Raw genomic sequence first — 18,453 nt, 5'->3', positions numbered from 1 at the left:
GATGGAGTCCCGAGGGACCCCTGTCCCAAACACACACAGACTATGGGAGCCTAGAAAGATTCAGTGCCATTTGGCCCCCCTCCCCGGCAAGAGCAGTCATACAGTTCCGAAGTAGATCACTGTTGACCTGCTCTGCTCTCCACTAAGAGAGTGCTATCAAAGAGACTGTCTCATCCTCTGCCCAGGCATGCAGTGCATGTAGGACATGCAGTATTGAACCCTAATAAAAACAGAGGGAGTGCAAAGTCCTGACTTTTTACCCAAGAGAGCAGCAATGGGCAACCCTGGAAATCAGAAAGTGAAGAGTAGATTATGGAGAAGAAGGAGCTGGACAAAGGGATACTTCAAATCTGTGTATGAAGTCCTGAGCCTACCCCAGATATGTGCATGCATGAGTCCAATCAGAACCAGCACAGTGAAGATCCTGAACATTTAACTCGAGTTTCACATTGGCCTCTAGGAGAGACACAAGTGAGATGAACCAAAATAGCGCTTCAGAGACTGAAAATTAAATTAACATTGGAACCACAGTCCATAGGAAGTGAGTAAGGACAGGTGATCTGACCTTAACTAAAATAGGTAATCACAAGAACACAAATCCAGGTGATTTTAACAGGATTCAGCACTTCACAATGTAATATTCAAAATATCTAGGATAGAATCAAAAGTTACTGGACGTAAAAGGAATCAAGAAAACCTAAACATCTCTTAAGATAAAAGACTATTGGGATCCCTGGGTGGCGCAGCGGTTTGGCGCCTGCCTTTGGCCCAGGGCGCGATCCTGGAGACCCGGGATTGAATCCCACGTCGGGCTCCCGGTGCATGGAGCCTGCTTCTCCCTCTGCCTGTTTCTCTGTGCCTCTCTCTCTCTCTGTGACTATCATAAGTAAATAAAAATTTTAAAAAAAGATAAAAGACTATTAATTAATACACACAAACACCAAGATGACCCAAATTTTAGAATTATCAGACAAACATTTTAATGCAGCTATTATAATGGTGGCAGGGGGATTAAAAACTTTCCTAAATTCCTCATTGCTGTTATATAAAGCCCTAGCCTCCCAAGAATCTTTATTCTTTTTATTATTTTTATTCATTTATTTATGAGAATTTGATGTATAGCTGATTGTTGGGTTAATTACTCTGGTCTGAAAGGATAATAAAACTTTTCTAATTTCCCTGGGATGGCAAAATTATCAAAGTCTAGACTAGACTAGTTCCCTAGGGTTAAACTCACAACGTGCTGGGGAGAGTGGCTCATTAACTTCCTAGGTATTTACATGTCAAACAAAGATGAAGCCTCAGAACTTGGAAACATCTCTAAGTTGTAAGAGTTGAGACACACAGGGCTATCTGGCTCCTAGAGAGATTTTATTTACATATCAAAGAGTTGGAGTTTGGATTAAGGCCCTTATGTTTTGAAGGAGACTTTCTGATGAGGGATGGAAGATCAATGCTTTCTTCTCCCTTATAAGCAGACAAATATTATCTTACTCATCTCTCATCTATGAAGTGTCTGACACTTATATAGGACCTAAGGCTATGGCCTTGCGTAAGAGAGAATGACATATTTATTATCAAGAAATCTGTCTTTGACCCATAACACCTCATTTACATATTCAGAATAAAATTAACAGAGATGAATATTAAAAAAAACAACAATAGCCATGGTCCAATAAGAATGGGCAAACATTCTTGGAGGGAAAGGAATCAGAGAAGTTCTCAGTAAAGAAACAGAAGCTACAAAAGAAAATGAAATGACTTGAAGGAAGAGAGAAAAATGTATAAGAGAAAAATGAAGAAAAGGCAAAAAGAAAACGAATAAACTGATAGGCATAATATAAATATATGAATAATTTATTTAAATGTTAAGTGGTCTGAAAACACCACTTAAAAAATAGATATTGTCAGATTGGATAAAAATAAAAGTAAGACCTAACTGTATGCTATCTACAAAAAGTCCATAAAAAGAATAATGACCCAGATGATGGATCTGCATAGATCCATAATAACCCACAATGATCCAAATGAAAGGATGACAAAAGATATATGATTCAAACACTATTCAATAAAAGATGGAATGGCTATGTGATTACCACACATAACCAACTTCAGAACAAAGAAAATGACTATAGATGTTTAAAAAAAATCAATATATAAAGACATTGCAACAAGTAAGGTTTATCCCAGTAATGCAAGGCTGAACACTTGAAAATTAATTAATGCAATCCATGTATTAAAAGGCTTTTAAGAAGCCACATGGATCATATCAATAAAAGCAGAAAAAGCATTAGGCAAAAATTCAGCATTCATTCAAGATTTTTTTTAAATCTCATCAAATTAGGAATAGAATGAACATCGTGATTTGATAAAGTTTATCTACGGAAACACCTACAAGGAACATGATTCTTAATGGTAAGGCACTGAATGTTTTTACCCTAAGTTCGGAAATAAGACAAGGGTATCTGTTCTCACCACTGTTATTCAATATCATACTGGAAATTTTAACCAGTTCAAGAAGGCAAGATAAAGGAATAAAAGGCATTCAGACTGAAAAGAAAGCAATAAAATTATCTCTATTCACAGACAACATGATTATCTATATAGGAAATCTCAAGGAATCAATAAAAGATACATAGCAGTTCAAAGAAGTCAACAGTATTTCTATCCACTAGCAGTGAAAATTTGTAAACTTAGATTTTAAAAAAGATTCTGTTTACAGTAGCTAAAAAATTAAATACTTAGGTATAACTCTAACAAAATAAGCTCAGAATCTGTATACTAAAAAATAAAAAATGTTGATGAAACATATCAAAAAAGACCTAAAGAAATGAAGACATATATAAGACTCTTGGATTGGAAGATTCAGTATAAGTCAAATAACAATTTTTCCCAAAAGTATCTATAGATTTAATGCAGTCACAATCAAAATTCATTATAACTATAAAAAGTTCATTCTAAAATATATATGGAAAAGTAAATAAACTGGAACATCCAACAACAATTTTGAAAAAGAAGAGCAAATGTGGACACTATTCAACTTAAGGCATTCTATGAAACTACAATATCAAGACAGAATGGTACTGGTAAAAGGATAACACATAGAATAATGAAACGGAAGAGATACTCTAGAAATAGATCCACTCAAATACTGTCAGCTGATTTGGGCAAAAGTAAAAAGGAAATTCAAGGAAGAAAAGCAGTCTTTGCAATAATCGATGCTTCGAACACCTGACATCCATATTTCAAAAAAATAATAATCCTCACTCTACAACTTGCACCATACACACACGAAAACTCAAAATGTAAATGTAAACTGATCTGAAATGTAAAATAAAGTAAATTTAAAATAATAAAGTAAATGCAAAACATGAAACTAGAAAATTCTTAGGTCAAAACAAAGAACTGTTATGACCTTGGGTTAGGAAAGAGTTCTAAGATACAATACCAGAATCATGATTTGTTAAAAAAAAAAAAAAAAAAAAAAAAAAAAAAGAATGTCACTTGACCTCATCAATATGAAAAATACTTCTGTGAAGTACATCTTTTTTGTTGTTGTTGTTAAAGATTTTACTTATTTATTCATGAGAGAGAGAGAGAGAGAGAGAGAGAGAGAGGCAGAGACACAGGCAGAAGGAGAAGCAGGCTCCACGCAGGGAGCCCAATGTGGGACTCGATGCCGGGTCTCCAGGATCACGCCCCGAGCCAAAGCATATGCTCAACCGCTGAGCCACCCTGGCGCCCCTGTGAAGGACATCTTTAAGAAAATAAAAAGACTAGTCACAGACTGGAAGATGATATTTGCAAATCATGTATCAGATAAAAGACTCTCAAAACTGAACAACAAAAAACAACTCAATTTAAAAAAAAAAAAATGGGCAGAAGATTCCCACAGGTATTTACCAAAGAAGTTATCTGGATGAGAAATAAGCATGTCAAAAGATGCCCAACATCATTAAGTCATTATGGCAAACCAAATTGAAAGCAATGAGATGCCACTACATATCCATTAGAATGGTTAAAATAAGGATAATGACACAACTCCAAGTTTTAATAAAGACAGGAAGAAACAGAAACCCTCAAACACTGCCGGCAGGAATGTAAAATTGTGAAGCCACTCTGGAAAACAGTTTGACAGTTTCTTATAAACTTAAACATATATATTTACCACGTGACCCAGCCAACTCACTATGGTTACTTATCATAGAAAAATAAAAACTAATTTTGCCCAAAAACTTGTACATGAATGCATATAACAGAGTTATTTAAAATTACTTCAAACTAGAAACAATCCAAATATCCTTCAGTGAGTGAATGGATACAGAGCCTGGTTAATACATCCACTAATGGAATACCACATAGCAATATAAAAGGACAAATTATTGATATACAACAATTTGGATGGATCTCGAATGTATTTTCCTAAATGATATAACCCAGTCTCAAATGTTACATGCTATATTATTACATTTCTATGACATCCTAGAGAAGCAAAAACATAGAAATGGAAAAATCAGTAGTCACCAGGGGTTAGGGATGGGGAGCACCAGAATACAAAGGTAATGTTACGAGAGAATTCTTTGGCAGTGCTGACATTTTTCTGTATTCTCTCTGTGGTAAAGGTTCCAAGAATCTATACAAGTATAGTATATTTGTATTCGGTTCGGTACTCATAGTACCGAACAGCAATAAAGTAGATTTTACTCTATGTAAATGTACAAATTAAAAACATTAAAAAAAGTTCTTCTGGGGACTTGGTGACAATGTATTTACATTAGAAAAAATTCTCAGGATTTAAGAGTACAATAAAATATTTAAATCTCCCACCAGTTAAAGACTATACACAAACCTGGTTATCAAGCAAGAGAAAATCAAGAAGCTAGAGGCAATGCAAGTAGTATCAAGAAGCAAAAGTAGATAAGCTCTCCTATAAATAGCACAAATATGTAGCTTCTTCAAATTCCACCCCCTACCACCCAGAGACTGGGGAGTGTGGAGAATAGGACGATTTATACAAGAGGAAGTGAGGTGAGAGAGGTACAGGTAACCCAGCCTCTGCTTCAAACGAAGGGAACAGTAATTTTCCAGATACACTGACTTAACTTCAGTTCACCTCTGTCTCTAAATACTACCTGGAACAGAAAATTCATATTCATCAATACCTCTTCAATAGCACCTGCAGAAATCCTGTGACCTGCAACATTTATCACGTCATCAACTCGAGACATAACATACAAATAGCCTTCTTCATCCATGTAACCAGCATCCATGGTGTCATAGTATCCCTGAAAATGAGAATCAATAATGTCTCATTAGCATGTATTGCTAGGTAATGCAATCATTTAAGAGTGGTATAATATAAAATGTGATAGAAATGGATTTACTGCACGCATTTGACTTTTTTTTTCATAACTAGGCTATGGAATTAAACTCTTCTTGATTTTGAAAACTTACTAGAATCTCTTTGCTCCTCTAATAGCCAGGAATAAATTCAAATGTTCTTATATATATTCAAGTTAAATGTTTGAATGTAGAATTGTAAACTTTATGAACTCACTTTTTTTAATGGAGAATTAATAGTTCAGTATTTCCAATATACTTTGGTATTGCAAAGTAATTCTTTCATAGATTTCCTCTTTAATTAATATTAATTTTTAAAAGCTCTAAAGCTCTCTATGAATAATTACAAAATAGAGTGCTAGTTTGTTAACATGAATTTGGATTAGACTCGAGCTTCTGTGAAATATAATAATAGGGATGAAAATTAATTTTTAATCAACTCAAAGTAGCAGCACATCTTCACTGGTCCAGAAATCACAATAGAATGGAGAATCAAGAAGAATACAAAGTAGAAAGAAATATTAATTCTAATGCTTTTCAGTTATCTTGATACTTATGTTAATGAGCATAGGCTTTAGAAACAGTCCAGATGAGTCACTATATGTGCTTCTTATTCTCCTGAGTGTCAGGATGTTCATCTGCTAAACAAGGTAGTGAACTATATATACCCTGTAAGGTTTCAGTGAAGCATAGATGAGATGGTGCATGTAAAGAGGGCCGATCCTGGCACAGCGAAAGGCCTCAGTAATTGGCAGCTCTCACCGTCATTTCTTTCGGTGAGAAAAACCTAGAGTACAGTTCAAGAGCATGGACTCCAGCCTTTACTCATAAAGGCTTTCCCTTTTCTCCCTTTCCAGCTCCATCACTTGTAGACTACAGGCAAGTTACTCTACCTTTTGTGCTGTGATTAACCCTTCTATGAGAGTTTGAGGTCAGGATAGCAAGAGTACAGTCACCCCACATAGTTTAACCATAAACTGAGACCCTGGGCGCTGTCAGTGTTAAAAGTGATCATGTTAAAACCACATGCACATCTCATTTGCCACTATCGGGTGTACTTAATCATATCCGTACTCTGATGATTTAATGGCAGCCCATCAGGCCGATAGATTGGGCTGACGAGAGTCAACTCTACTGACAAATCTTCGCTGCCACAGTCCATCGGGGGCATGTTTTATCTCAGCTACTGAGATCATTTAACTCCAAGATCTCTTTTCTAAAGGAAGCTATTTTAAATCCTGTCATTTGCTTACTTGATTAGGTTACCTGTCTTTCACTCACAAATAATAAAGATAAAATGCTAAACACTGAGACTTATTTGTTTGTTTTAATAGAATTCTGACCTTTTTTTTTTTTTTTTCACCTACTGCATAATAAGAACCAAGAACCTCTCGGAAAGAAATAGAAACCAAAGTGCAGCAGCAATATGATGGTGGGACCTGATGTGTATTAACAATAAAGTGCTGTTATAAACACAAAACATATTACGGCGATATAGAGAAGCAGGTAAATGACAAAACAAAAAGAAGGACACAGTAAGTAAGGCCAACGCTTTTGGCCATCCAGGTTACTGGAGGTTGTGCTGCAGGAACCCTGTGCCTAGCGTGTATCTGTATTTTAAAATGGGAACTTAAAATAAAAAGCTAAGAGAACATTCAGGAATGAATGTCAAAAATAGGTAAAGGAGTGGAAAAATACAACTGTGGGCAATCCAAATGAACTTTGCTCACATAACCAGCTATAGAGGAGGTGAAGGGGTCCCAGTGACAGTGTACAATTCTGATCAGGTGCTCTCAGACAGATCCAATCAGGAAAGAATAGAGATAGCCCCCCAAAGTCTTTAATTTAACAAAAACGTTCCCGATATTCAGGGCTGCTCAATTTCAGGAAAATGTGCTAAAGAGAAACTGAGAAATTTCTATGTCCAGAGACCATAAATATAAAAATGACTTAGTTAGCTAATTGTGGTTTGGGCATTCGTATTTCTGAGATCCAGAACTTGGTCCAGATAAACTTTAGAAGTTGTTATCTATGAGTCCAGGACTAAGTGCTCGATTTAATAGGCAAGAACTACAGAGAGGTACTTTGGAAGGTTTAAAAACAAGTATTATAAAGTTCTTACAGGAAATTTTTCAAAGTATAAATGCTTGAATGCTTCCTGATTCTTCCAGAGTCCTGAAAAAGCCCCAGGTGGTAATGGCAACCTTATATAAAAACAGAGCAGTTAGAATTACGATCAAAGTGGTAATAAAGATAGATTGATTAGAACAATTTCCTTGTGTGATGGATAATTGCAAGTCAAATCCCACATTGAAGCATGACCCCTAAATCTACTGGACGGATCCTAATTGAGGCTGAGCAGCTGGCGATGACCTGGCAGCAGCATTGAGGGATGACCATAGTCTCAGGAAAGGGCACAAAAGGCACATTGAGGCTGGCGTTCAAATAGGTATTATTAGCAGCAATCACTGTTTCAATAGGAAGCATAACATCTGCACAAAGGAACCAGAGATGCATGACTGAATTACTTTTTTAGGACAAATATCCTTCTACCATAGGTAAATAAATCCTTTTTGTTGTTGCTGTTGAAGTACCAAGATCCCAACTGCCACATCTGGCTATCTCTGTGATGAAATGCTCCAATTCAACATACCATGAACAATCTTATCCTCACAATCAATCTGCCTCAGGGAAGTCCCTCTCACTGCACCCACTTGCAGTCTCCCTTTTCATGACCATCCCAACCCAGGTGATTTCCCATCCTATGAACACATGGAGATACTTGAGAATATAAAACAGAAGATCGGATATACCTCTTCTTTCCAACCAATTTGTCCTTCTATTTCTTTCCCCCATAGTATCAAATAGGTATTATACGCATGGTCAGGGCTTAATCTTGGTCTATCTTTATACAGGTAAATGAACAAATTCTCACATTGGTTCCCTGTAGGAAGTACCACTCAATGAAAATAATCACTCAAATTGTTTCCTGGACACAAGAACCTTTTAGAAAATGCTTTAAAGTTTGGGAATTTCGATACTGTAGAATTTAAGGGTTTTCCAACACCTTCCCTCTCCAGGCTCATGCAATAAAAATACAAAGCGAAGCAGTGACTTCACAGTGTTCATATTGAGAAAACTGAAAACAAAGTAGACATTGGCTACTGCTTCCCATGAGGCAGTGTCACACATCCTCCACCCCAACGTTAGACCTCCGAGGCGCTGAGTTGTATTCTCACATTCTGTCCGGCGAGTGGTGTTACAAGTGGCATCACTGGCCCAGCTGTGATTGCCCATCTTCAGCCTCCTGGTGGGTCTTCCCTTGAGAAGCCCTCACTTTGTATTAATTTAAGATGGAGAAAAAAAAATGCAACATCTGCATTTCTGGACTTCATGCAATTGCATAAAATGCACATGGAAGCAGTCTGTAATCTGTAAACTACAGACACTCTGCTGTTGCTGCTCTTGCTGTTCCTCGCTAAGCCTGCGCGAAGGCCATGGGCTGAAGCAGGTGATGCCTGTGGGCTCTTGTAGTGGAGTCGGCTATGCCAATCTTAACTCCGTATCACATAATTTCACTTCCTTAGTTTGTTTTTATTGTTACTATCTTATAAGCAGGTGTAAATCATTGGTTATTAAACATGGGAATAAAATATGAATATAGCAGCCACCAAAACACATTCAATTCAGCATCATTTTCGGGATGCCGAGGATAAAGAGGTCAATAAGGATGCCAAGAAGGTTTGGTAGATAATAAACCGAAAACCAATCAAGGATGGAAAAGATAACATTCATGAGTGAAGCTGACTACATGTAAAAGAAACAATCTCGACAATAATCTCAATGGAGATGGATTCTCCTTAATAGTAAATAAATAATTTTCCTATTTTCCTCCTCTCCAGTATATGATGATCTACATCCTTTCTGCTTTTCATGGTGATATTTATTCACTATACTCTAAGAAAAATAAAAGGTAACTGTGATAATAATTGGCAACTGATACTAAGGCTGCTTTGGGGACATCAGAGAGGGCTGGGGTCTGAGGCAAATTAGAATGCGGATGCCGGGTCTAACAGAAGCAGCTGTTTCTTAGCACCATCTGATTGTTGGTGTACAGAAATGCTGATCCAACTTAACACTGCCTGTAGTGAAAACTATGCAGAAAGAAGGACATACTACTGTTCAAGCAGCTTCTCTTTCATTTTATCTCCCCTAGACACAGATTTTGATCCCCCAGCATCCAGACTGCCTCCTCACAGTAGAGACTCCTAAGTATTTGCAATAATAATCCAAATGAATTAGCCCCTCAGGCACCGAGTGCAATCTGAGTTTCCTAGTGGCCTGGGACGTACCTGATTTAGCATGTGTACATGGGACAGAGCGTGCAGCATTTTCTGGTAAGAGTGTTACTAGAGAGAAAGAGAACATTTTATACTTCCCAGAAGCTGGTTACGTCTGCAGCCTCTATCTTTAAAAGAAGATGCTCTGATAATCTGGGTTTTCTCTTAGTGCCTGGGCGAACTATGGCACCAATAATCAGTAACAGATAGAGTAGATTCTTATAATTAATAAAAGTGTAGAGGATTAAAATATAGGTAGCCATCCTCCAGGGGAAAAAAGTTAACAGATTTTAAGGACCTGGACTTTTTTAGCTGTTGCACAAAATTTCAAATACTTGCTTAATTTTTTTTAAAGAACAGAGATGGTAGTGATTTTTTTTAATTTTTATTTTATTTTTTATTTATGATAGTCACAGAGAGAGAGAGAGAGAGAGGCAGAGACACAGGCAGAGGGAGAAGCAGGCTCCATGCACCGGGAGCCCGACGAGGGATTCGATCCTGGGTCTCCTAGGATCGCGCCCTGGGCCAAAGGCAGGCGCTAAACCGCTGCACCACCCAGGGATCCCCGGTAGTGATTTTTATACCATTTTTTTTCTCACTCCTGTGAGAAAGGTCTGTATAAATTTGTATCTACCTAGAGACCTTGAGAATTAAGAATAACATACCAAGGATATGATCCAGGGACAGTGAATGAAATGGAAGGAGAAATCCAAGGCCAAATGCTATTGTTCTTTAAGGACCAAAGAAAGGGGATCATTCAACAAAAAATAAATCAGATGCATGAGAACTAGAAAAAAAGAGTATCTTAAGAGCCACTACTGTAGAGTTTTAATAATGATTCAGTGTTCAACAAGGTCATAGAAGCACAGATTTTGTTTGAGAGTGATTCAACAGAGGTCAGGCAACTCAACAATGAAGATACACTGAGTATTCTCAGGATTGCCATTTCAGGGGCACAGAGCAGACAATAATGGGAGTGACTAAAAAGTAAACAAAGTAAGAGGAGGCAGGAAGCTAGACTATATATATATATATTTTTTTTTTTAGACTATATTTTTTAAGAGTCTGTGGGTGACTGGAAGGAAAGATATGTCATTGATGGAGTGCAGAGAGGCAGGCTGATTCTAAGACGGGGAAGGTGTGAATAGAATCAGCCAGTGAAGACAAGATGAAGACGTGAAAGTCTAGTGTTTTTACAATACAGTTAGGGAGAAAGACTGTCATGAATGATGTCTATTCCCTTAAGTTAATGAAATAAGGTAAAGATGTTCGTCAGACAAGTTTTACACCAGGTCCTTGGACTCTGTACTGGCAGGAGCTCTTGGAAGGGAAAGTTTTATCACTGAAACGAAGCCACACCTAAAAGCCAAGGTGTGGATCTGCTGGAAATGACATCTGAGTCTCCTGATCATTTCTGACATGTCCCCAGAAAACTACTTCATTATCCCCAAATTGAATTGAAGAACAGGCTGGAGAGCAAGATAAGAGATTGCAATTAGTAATTAGCAGGATACAATGAGGGGAAGCTATCTGTTCTTCACTAATAGAGTCTGATGTGTTTTAAAAATTCGGATGTTGCAATTTCAACATTAGAAACGGAGTCTAAAAAAAGAACCTTAAAAGATGCCATATAATGGTCCTAAAGAAATACAGGAAGAGAGGTTTCCAGAATTGGGGGTAACCATGACTAATATATATATATATATGAAATAAAACACGTGAGAAGAGAAGCAATAAGCTCCAGAGAGATGTTCGGTGTATATATGAGCTAGAGTAGATTTTTTTTAAAACAGAATTGCAAATTAACATTTTTCTTGTTGAATATCCTAATGATTATCCTATTGCTCCTGGAATAATGGATGCCCTGGGGCCTTCTTCTGAAGTTGCAGAAAAAGAAAATTTTCATCTGTAGTTACAATAACATGAAGATACATTAGACTGGCAGGAGGAGGGGAAGGTTTGAAAATACTGGGACCCACTCTGGATGGTGCCTACGCTCCTCCTTCAAATCCAAGATAAGGCTGTTGCCACTCTGTGATACCTTTCCCAACTCTTTCAAGCAGAGTGAAAAGGGAAGTTTTGTTGCAACCTGTCCAAGGGTAGATCAAGAGTTACCCTTAGAGAATGTCTTTCCTAAGAACCCATTCCTAAAGGGAAAGAGAAATAACTCAAGTGATCCTCTGTGTGTGTGTGTGTGTGTGTGTGTGTGTGTGTGTGTGCGCGCGCGCGCTGAGAAATCCTTAAACAGATAAGAAAAGAAGGGACTGGTCATCGCTGTAGAAGGTGACATTCCCGACCACTCTGGAATATAACGCATACACGCCTCCATTCCCAGATACAGGATGATCTGTATTTACTGTTCCATCAGCAATCCCCATGGTAACAGAAGTTAAATTGAAGACCTAACTCCTGTTCCCTAGAGAATTCTGGGGGTAGATCCCAACTTTGCACTCCTAGCGTTTCCACTGGAGTCTGTAGCTTTACCTGAGATTTTCTTATGAGGCTGCCTTTTGTCTCCCCACAAAGAGAATGATTAAGCCATCATTTCTTTCTCTCGGGACAAAATGACTAGGTTATAAATGTGAGCTGTAGCTGCACAACTACTACAGATGTTTAGATGCCCATGTCTAAAATGAGGATAATACCTGCCCCACTATCTCACCGTGATGGTGTAAGGCTAATAAATGATCTTACTATAAAATCTGTGTAATGACATTTAGAAAGGAACGTGATTACAATTATGTGTCACCCTTAGTTTTACTCAAAGGGATACACTGATGAAAAGAAAGCTGTCCTGACCCTTTCCCAAGACAGCAGCACAGTGACTAAGTCACTCCTGCGAAGCTATAACGATGTGACAGGAGTCAACAGGGGACAGGAGTCAACATCTGGAGGCTGAGAAACCGGCAGGTAGCAGAGTGGAAGCCACGTGGACGATGCCTTCCAGGTACAGCGCCCTCCTCCTGCGCCCAGGCCTGCGGGGCACAGACCAGGGCACATAGCAGGAGGTGGAAAGCTGCACTTCCAGTAGCAACAACTGGATCCGATCCATGGAAAACGTAAGCCCATAAAGGAGGACTTATTTTTCCCCTTTAAAAAAAAAAAAAAAAAAAAAAAAACCTGCATACTGTGGAAAAGATGTATTACCCAGCACAAGTTGGTTTTGATCAACTATTGCCTGCTTGTGACAGTAGCCAGAGACCTATGGCTTTAATAACGGTGAGCTCTAGGGTACTGAGGAAGGCAATTGCAGTTAAAATTTTCTTTCATGGCCTGTTCTGTGTTGCTTGGAAATTACAGACTCAGTTTTATTTCTGCACTTTAGGGCTCTGGATGCAATTGCAGGAATACCTCCCAAAATTCATGAACATTCTGTATTCATAGCAATTCAGATACCATAACTTTCCCACTAAATTAACTGCCTGGAGTAGGTTTCAGAATCAAAGGAATTTGCTAACATCCACAAAGACATGTAGTTTCTTCTCTACTAGAAAGGCAAATCCTATGAATGCAGAGAATCTAGAAAAGCTGTAGGATTCATGCTTATTACATCCTACGGTCTACAGTAGTTGAGGAATCATTTAAACGTCTATCTTCCAGTGAAGGGATTCCCAAGAAAGCAAAACAGTGCGATTTCTAAAAAGTGTTAACAGAGAAGTGGAAAAAATTAAGTGGAACAAGAGTTTTCTGTTCAACATTTCCACATACCACTATTTCTCATTTTAGGGTGAATCGTCTTAATATGATAAAATGAATCATTACATTTAATATCTTGAAAGGGTGGAAATATGATTATAGCCTCAGATTTTAAAGAAACTGCCACAGAAAGATAGTTTCCAATGTGATTTATCTTGTTCATAACAGATTTTATAGTGGAAGAAGCAGCTACAGCAGTACTTACAAAAGCAAACAAATTTGGAATTAAAACAATGAGTCATTTTTTTTTATTGGCTAACTTTAATATAGTTGGAGCCCCATACATTTCAAATATTCCATGCTGATTTTCCCTGTATTCTTGTAATTATACTACAAGTATAATTAGTGAACCTACACTGCTACTACATAGTTATTACACAAAATAATAAAATAATAAAGAGAAGCCTAGATATGAATAATTGAGAGTGGACATCTATTTCTGGCCAGGGATCACTCCCAGAGGTAGCTTTTGACACCATCTCAGTTTTAAGTCCCTGGTGGACCCCACTCACCATATATACTCCCTTTTACAGTATCCACCTAAGTTTTCTTGGGACTCCTGTGGCTAATCTCTGAAAAGGAGTCTGCTTTCAGATCACAAACTTTCTTTAGAATGTGGTCTATATGAAAAAAAAATCCTTCTCTCTCAAATTACATACTTTTTTTTTTTTTAGAACCGCAACAATTTTTATTAAGTCAAGAAGCTTTGGGTTTTTTTTTTCTTTCCCTTAATTCAATTAAACATATATTTTTTATGAGCTTCTATAAAGCATTCATTGGCTAGTCCCATTCTGGGTGAATGATGTATCCCCTCAAGGCACAGAGAACAGTTATGGACTAAAACAAAGAAACCTTACCGATAGATGTTAAACATGAAAACATCCTACACATTCTGCAGGCAGCCACTGAGATGCACGAGTAATTTTGAGGTTGACAGGTTAGGGTGGAATGGCCACTAGAGAAGTGGGTTTACAAAGGAAATCCTTTGGAATATCCTCCCAGATATTACAAATGAGTTCCTATAATAAGGTTTCAACTACTCTTACGAAAAAAAGAGCAAGATCTTGATGGGAACTATTTTTTTTTCCTGTTTTTTCTTCTTTACCTTTTGAATATATATACAACATTTTCAAACATCTCGTCTCTCACTCTTAAGGCAGGATACAAACTCCACTGCATATCATAATATATTGTATATTCCAAGAATTCACATAGAAATTTCAGAATCTCAGATCAGTGCAATAAAATTCCCTGTTTAGGAATGCAGAGAGTAGAAAATAATTCTGAATTGGTGACAATCTAAACCATAAAATGTTTTAAGGCAATGGTTGTGTTACTTTTTAAGTACCAGTAACATTAATGGCTTTAAGAAAAAATATAGTTTATATGGGCGACTGCTATATTGTTTTTGAATGGAAGTAGGGCAAAACAACCAATAATTAGAATGGCAAAACACACAGAGGGTATAAAACTGTTGGCATCAAATACACCTTTAGGATCTTACAGAGTTGCTTTATGAAATAGGCTCACTTATATTGAGAAGGTTATATAAAAATGTGTGCTGCTAGAGGGCTTTCAAAAACCAAGTGCTTCCCTAAGTAAGCTAAACATCCACCTATAATTTTGCTCAGATTATTAATTTCTTAGAACGCTTTCCCCCAATTCTCCATTTCCCCCTAAGAAGTCAGATTTCAACCAGCTCTATGTGAACATGCATTCTAGCTCAGAATAATATGAATATAAATGGTATATTCAGTTTTTAACTTTTCCATCTTGACAACAAGTGTCTTAAAATTTGGGACGCCTGCGTGGCTCAGTGGTTGAGCGTCTGCCTTCGGCTCCTGTTGTGATTCCGGGGTCCTGGGATCAAGTCCCACCTGGGGCTCCCTGCAGGGAGCCTCCATCTCCCTCTGCCTATATCTCTGCCTCTCTTTGTGTGTCTCTCATGAATGAATAAATAAATAATCAGTTTTTTAAAAAGATGTCTTAAAATTTAAACTTGAAAAAAATAATATAGTACTTACCTATCTAGGGATACCACGAGAATCTGAGAATTGTATCATAAAGTATATCTGCTCCACTAGCTTTTTGTAAGGTTAACGTATCCTGATCTGAAGAAATCCATTCTTTTTAAAGTTACTGTTTTTCATTTAATTTTCACAGAATTTTAAATGTTTTATTAACCTGAGATTTTTTTTTTCTCTAGCTCCATCCATGTAAATGCTAAGATCTTGTACTTTTTCACTGCCGAGTAAGAGTCCATTATATAAATATACCACATCTTTTTTTGTTTTTTGTTTCTTTTTTTTTTTTTTTTTTCGTCTCTCAGGTCTAGGGTTCAGGTTTGGGTTCAGGTTAGGTTTAGTTTAGGGAAAGGGTGAGGTTATGTGTCCAATATTCTGCAGTTCAGAGACCTAATCTGAGAAATTTCATACCTGAGGTTAGGTCTCTAACCTGAGACAGGATGCCGAGTCATGAAAATTATTTTCTTTTATTATCTTATTTTTTAAAGAAATCTCCATGCCCAGTGTGGAGCTCACTGCGGGGCTTGAACTTATGATCCTGAGATCAAGATCTGAGGTGAGACCAAGAGTTGGACACTCAACTGACTGAGTCACTCAGGCGTCCCAAGAATTCTTCTAAATAAGTAGGAAAACAAATTTTTTTCAAAGTTTGACATACAATGTTCTTTATTTACAGCGGCTCCTTCTGCCAAATTCTACTACTTAAACCATATCAGTAAAGATGCCAATGTTCCCAATCAGAGGCACTAAAGCAACCTGTATCAATTATTAAAATAGTCACACCTTGTTTGTCCCCCGATTTAATCAACTTGCATTTCAGCTTCCTTTAGCATGACAATTTTAAAATATGGATTTATTCAAAGCAAATTTCACTATTTGCACTTCCAATTTTGACGCTTTTGACAACTGTTGTTTACAAATGAACAAGGATGAAAATGTTAGTCAGGAATTGTGGTATTTGCTGAGTTGGGGATTTTATATTATGCTACTATTTGACCTGATACTTACACTTTTAGAAATCATTCAATACGATAGCGATTATCAGAAAAGGAGAGAAGACAACATAAAAAAACGATGTTCAATATGGTATTATTTACCATCATAAATAAATCATAAATATTAAAGAAAAAAGACCAAGATTTCTAGAATGGGAATAAACACTTTTAGAGGCAGAGTTGAAGCGAAACATGCTCATGAAACAGGGTTAAGGAAAAATGGAAATACAAGAATAAGCATCTAAAATGCTGATCAAAAGGAAAGGCACAGGGGATCCCTGGGTGGCACAGCGGTTTAGCGCCTGCCTTTGGCCCAGGGCGCGATCCTGGAGACCTAGGATCAAATCCCACGTTGGGCTCCCGGTGCATGGAGCCTGCTTCTCCCTCTGCCTGTGTCTCTGCCTCTGTCTCTCTGTCTCTCTGTGTGACTATCATAAATAAATAAAAAAAATTAAAAAAAAAAGGAAAGGCACATACATACTATAAAATTCATGTTGTATCGCTAAAGGGTGGGAGTATAGAAACTTTAAATACATCTTTATATTTTTGGTATTTCAGTTAAATAGATCACCCATGCATTATTTGTATCATCAAAAAACTATTTAAAATGCTAGATTTATCTTTATAAAAAATCATATTTAAATTTATCCTACTTTATGGGGCTTCCATGTTTAAATGACAAGAGGTTGGCACTGGGTACTGTCTAGCCATGCGTGAGCTTATTTTGCAACCTCCTACTTAGTGCTATCCATTGTATGTTTTTCTTACTATTATATACCAATTCTTGTGCTCTTAAATAGAAGCATTGTAAATTTTTCTTACTTTACCACAATATTTCCTAAACATCGAGCCTTCAGTTTTTGCATGTTGTCATCCAAAATCATAACTGCAAAGTAGAATAGAAACAAATAACATAAATTTGAATAAAAATGTGTAGCCTTAAAGCTTGAACTTTTCCATGTTTCCTATATTCCAACCCCCAAAACTGTAGCTTCACAGGCTTTTTTTAATTCCTATGAGACAATGAACATATAACTATGCTAACATGTCTCACAAAAAATTCAAAGGGCACATGCTTTGATTCTTAACAAGACCATGAATTTTCCCTCAGAAACTCCCTAAGACATTGTATTTCAAACATGCTGTTAATTTCATAATCCATGTTTATATCCACTTCAACGTAGCCTCCTATTCTATCAAAAACATTAAAAATAGACGCAAAAGGAAACAAATAAAGTTCTAAAATAGGCCAAAAAATATTTCAAGCAATAAAAATAAAGTTTTTAAAAGTGTGGGAAACCCCTTTTTGTGATTCAAGGCTTAATATCCACTTCTAAGCCTTAAAGATCCATTTAAGCCTCCCCAAATATCATCCCAGTGGTGCTTTCTGGGCCACACTATTCCAGTCCTGAAAGATTTTAGGAGGTCGAAGCCTGTATCCACATCCTACAACCCCTAGTGCAAACTGGAAATGAGGATATATCATCATGTTCTAAGCTCTAATTGATCCTTTATGTGGCGTCATCCATCCAGATTATTCTACTAAGCGAAGCTATGAGAAAAGAAGGACATTGTCCCCAGAAAAAATTAATCATTCCCTTCTTTGTGTTTTCAGAGCACTTTACTTTAGAATTCTATTCTGACAATTAGTAGTGGTATGCATATTCCTCTCACAAGACTGGGTGGTCATTAAGGGTGGAGGTCATGCCTAACTAAACTTTGTGTCCCCCAAATCTCAATGCCGTGGCCAATTTACTCTGTGCCCCTGTATAAATATTCTGTCTTTGGTTTCTCTATATAAAAAGTGGGAGTGATTCTTTGCTCAGTGTTCTTGTAAGACTTACTTGAAGAGAGTAAGTGACAAGCTTGTGTAAGGTACTCAATGAATGTGCGACTGTTACACTACATCAAAGTTTTCACACACAAAAAAAACGGTTTTCTTTGCTTTTCCAGGTGGATATCACTTTTTTATCCTCATACTGAATACTACATTATGCTTCTGAATCTCTGCCTAACCACAAAACATGAAAATTATGAGTCATAAAGTCACTACCTCCT

The 18,453-nt window shown here is 37.1% G+C and overlaps 1 protein-coding gene across 2 annotated transcripts in view; it reads right to left on the bottom strand.

The window, feature by feature from the left end:
* Window positions 1–18,453, bottom strand: part of ACSS3 (acyl-CoA synthetase short chain family member 3) — a 142,482-nt gene that overhangs the window by 11,371 nt on the left and 112,658 nt on the right. For both annotated transcript variants that reach the window (XM_038558560.1, XM_038558561.1), the window contains 3 exons: window positions 17,218–17,281; window positions 7,463–7,544; window positions 5,163–5,285 (listed from right to left, as the gene is read on the bottom strand). In XM_038558560.1, the coding sequence (XP_038414488.1) occupies window positions 5,163–5,285; window positions 7,463–7,544; window positions 17,218–17,281 (269 nt within the window). The remainder of the gene's footprint in view (window positions 1–5,162; window positions 5,286–7,462; window positions 7,545–17,217; window positions 17,282–18,453) is intronic.

Source organism: Canis lupus, chromosome 15 (assembly GCF_011100685.1).
Source record: "Canis lupus familiaris isolate Mischka breed German Shepherd chromosome 15, alternate assembly UU_Cfam_GSD_1.0, whole genome shotgun sequence".
Classification (NCBI taxonomy): domain Eukaryota; kingdom Metazoa; phylum Chordata; class Mammalia; order Carnivora; family Canidae; genus Canis; species Canis lupus.
The sequence above is the reverse complement of the archived record's forward strand: the minus strand, read 5'-3'. Positions and strand labels throughout refer to the sequence as shown.